General features: G+C 36.7%; 1 protein-coding gene across 1 annotated transcript; it reads right to left on the reverse strand.

Annotated features, from left to right (window-relative positions):
• Positions 1-278: 278 nt before the first annotated feature.
• LOC108999130 (MDIS1-interacting receptor like kinase 2-like) lies at positions 279-1,658 on the reverse strand. The gene is made up of 4 exons (XM_035687634.1): positions 1,469-1,658; positions 1,043-1,314; positions 674-959; positions 279-517 (listed from the first exon to the last, which is right to left on the reverse strand). Exons 1-4 carry the CDS (start codon positions 1,656-1,658, stop codon positions 279-281), a joined length of 987 nt encoding a protein of 328 aa, XP_035543527.1.
• Between the last annotated feature and the right edge of the window lie 899 nt (positions 1,659-2,557).

Consider the following 2,557-nt stretch of genomic DNA (forward strand, 5'->3'; position numbering starts at 1 on the left):
ATTGAGAACAAACAAACCCTCAAGTTGCAAAAACTTGCCAAATTTATTCTCCGAAAAGACACTTTGGTTGATAAGGACATGAGATGATAAAAAAAGATACGTTAACACTCATACAACTAACAACTAAAGTTACACACAAATACTTGGGATGGAAAGAACAAGTTCTAATAGTTATCTTAGACTAACACATTTAGCAATTATTTTCATTAACTATTATCTTGATAGTCTATAATTTTCAACTCTCGACTTTCAAGTTGGCAATGCACGTCTGGATGGCTCTAGGAATGTGCAGTATTGGTCGATAACACTTGAGAAATCATGTGCACTGTTGGCCTTGATTGGGGATAGACATTTAAGCATTTCATGGCTAGCTGTACAACTATTATAAGTTCATTCTCAACTTGAGCTACTGGAAATGGAAGCCGTTGGTCCAACACATCTTTCACCTGCATGTTCTCCATAGCTGTCGGCATTGATAGTGAGGAGATGAAGTCACCTGGATGTTGTCCTCTAATGACTTCAATTGCCAATACACCTAAGCTATATATATCACATTTCTAGGTTACCTTCATTGTATAAGCAAGCTCTACAAAGAAAAGAAATCAAGGAAAGATGGAAAAAAAATCAACACATGCATGCTTTTCTTTGATAGAACAATGAAATAATTTATAACCTGGTGCAATATATCCATAAGTGCCTGCAGGGGAAGTCCAATTGGATGAGTCTAGCTCCAAAAGCTTAGCAGACCCAAAGTCTGAAACATGAGCCTCAAATTGAGAATCCAGCAAGATATTGCTACTTGATATGTCATGATGAATAATCGGAGGGGAGCAATCGTGGTGCATGTAAGACATGGCATATGCCACACCTTTAACAATATTCAATCTCTGATTCCAGCCCAATACTTTAGCAGTATCTTCATTGCCCAAGATTAGGGACAAGCTACCCCTCTCTAGATACTGACAGACCAAAAAGGAATGTTGCACATGGGAACAAAAGCCATAAAGTTTAACAATGTTCGATGTCGTATGTCTATCAATGCCCTTATCTCATTCAAGAACTCCTTTTGAAATCTGTTCTCACCAGCATCATGCAGTGGTTGATTGAATTTCTTCACGGCTACAATATCACCTGAAGTTAGCTCTACTTTATAGACAATTCCTTGTCCTCCTTTCCCAATGTAGTATAAAGCATCAAAACCATTGGTCACTTTTATGATTTCATCATACAATGTTCTTCCATTGAATTGTAATGTTGAAAGAAACAGTACTTGGCCCTTGGTCTTGATTTGTTTGGATTCTAGATGTCTTTCTTCTTTGCATAAAGAGAAAAAACCCAAAGAAAGAAAGTAGAATAGAAGTTGCTCCCAAAAGCGGGAAAACAAGAAGAAACACTACTTTGTGTCCCCTTTTTGAGCTATGTTTGTATATCATGGAAGCATTGCATGGTTGTAGTCCTGTAACATTACCACACAATCCCTTGTTCCCTTGTAATGCTTGAAATGTGTTGTTATTAGGAATGGATCCCTGCAACTCATTGTAAGATATGTCAACATACAACAAGCCATGCATTTGTTCAAATGCTTTTGGAATGAAACCAGAAAGATAATTGTGGGAGAGATTTAAGATCACTAAGCTCTCCAATTTGTTAATTTCCATTGGTATCTCTCCATTTAAAGAGTTATAACTTATATCTAATTTGGAGATATGAGATAAGGTTAGGAGGTGGGATGGAATCCCTTTGCTAAAATTGTTGTCTCTTAAATTCAAGTTGATCAACTTCACGAAGTCCCCAAAATTACTTGGAATTGACTTACTCAGCTTGTTTGAGGACAGGTCAAGATATTCAAGATTTGTCAATGATCCAAATTCAAAAGGAATAGCACCAGAGAGTTGATTGCCATTCATCCTCAATCACTCTAAAGAAATCAACCTTCCAATTTCTTTTGGAATAGTCCCAACTATATGATTTGAAGAAAGATCAAGTTCACCTAGCTGAGTCCAATTTCCAATCTCGTGTGGTATGCTACCAGTAATATTGTTTTTACCCAGAAGTAGGATTTGTAGTTGTTGACACTGTCCCCAATTACTTGAGAGCCTTCCATAAAATCTATTATGACTTAGATCTATAAACTTCAAGTTTGGATAGACACCAAAGTCCTTAGATATATCTCCAATGAGTTGGTTACCTCCTAAAAGGACTCTGACTATGCTTGTGCAATTTTTGAAGCTTTTGGGAATTCGGCCATCCAAATGGTTGTTGCTTGCAGCAAAGTACATAAGTGATCCACCATGGCATATGTCTTGAGGCAGATTACCAATAAATTTGTTTTTTTTTTCCAGTTCTAGAGTATCCAAGTTGATGAGATCTCAAATTTCTTGAGGAATAGGACCTGTAAGTTGGTTGTCACTAAGGAATAAATATATCAAATTGCTCAAATTAGCAAATGAAGTTGGAAGATAACCATGTAGCTGATTTTCAACTGACTGTAGACCATTGATAGACTTCAAGTTTCCTATTTCCGTAGGAATGGATCCAGAAAGGCTATTATTATTCA

This window comes from Juglans regia, chromosome 2 (assembly GCF_001411555.2).
Source record: "Juglans regia cultivar Chandler chromosome 2, Walnut 2.0, whole genome shotgun sequence".
NCBI lineage: Eukaryota > Viridiplantae > Streptophyta > Magnoliopsida > Fagales > Juglandaceae > Juglans > Juglans regia.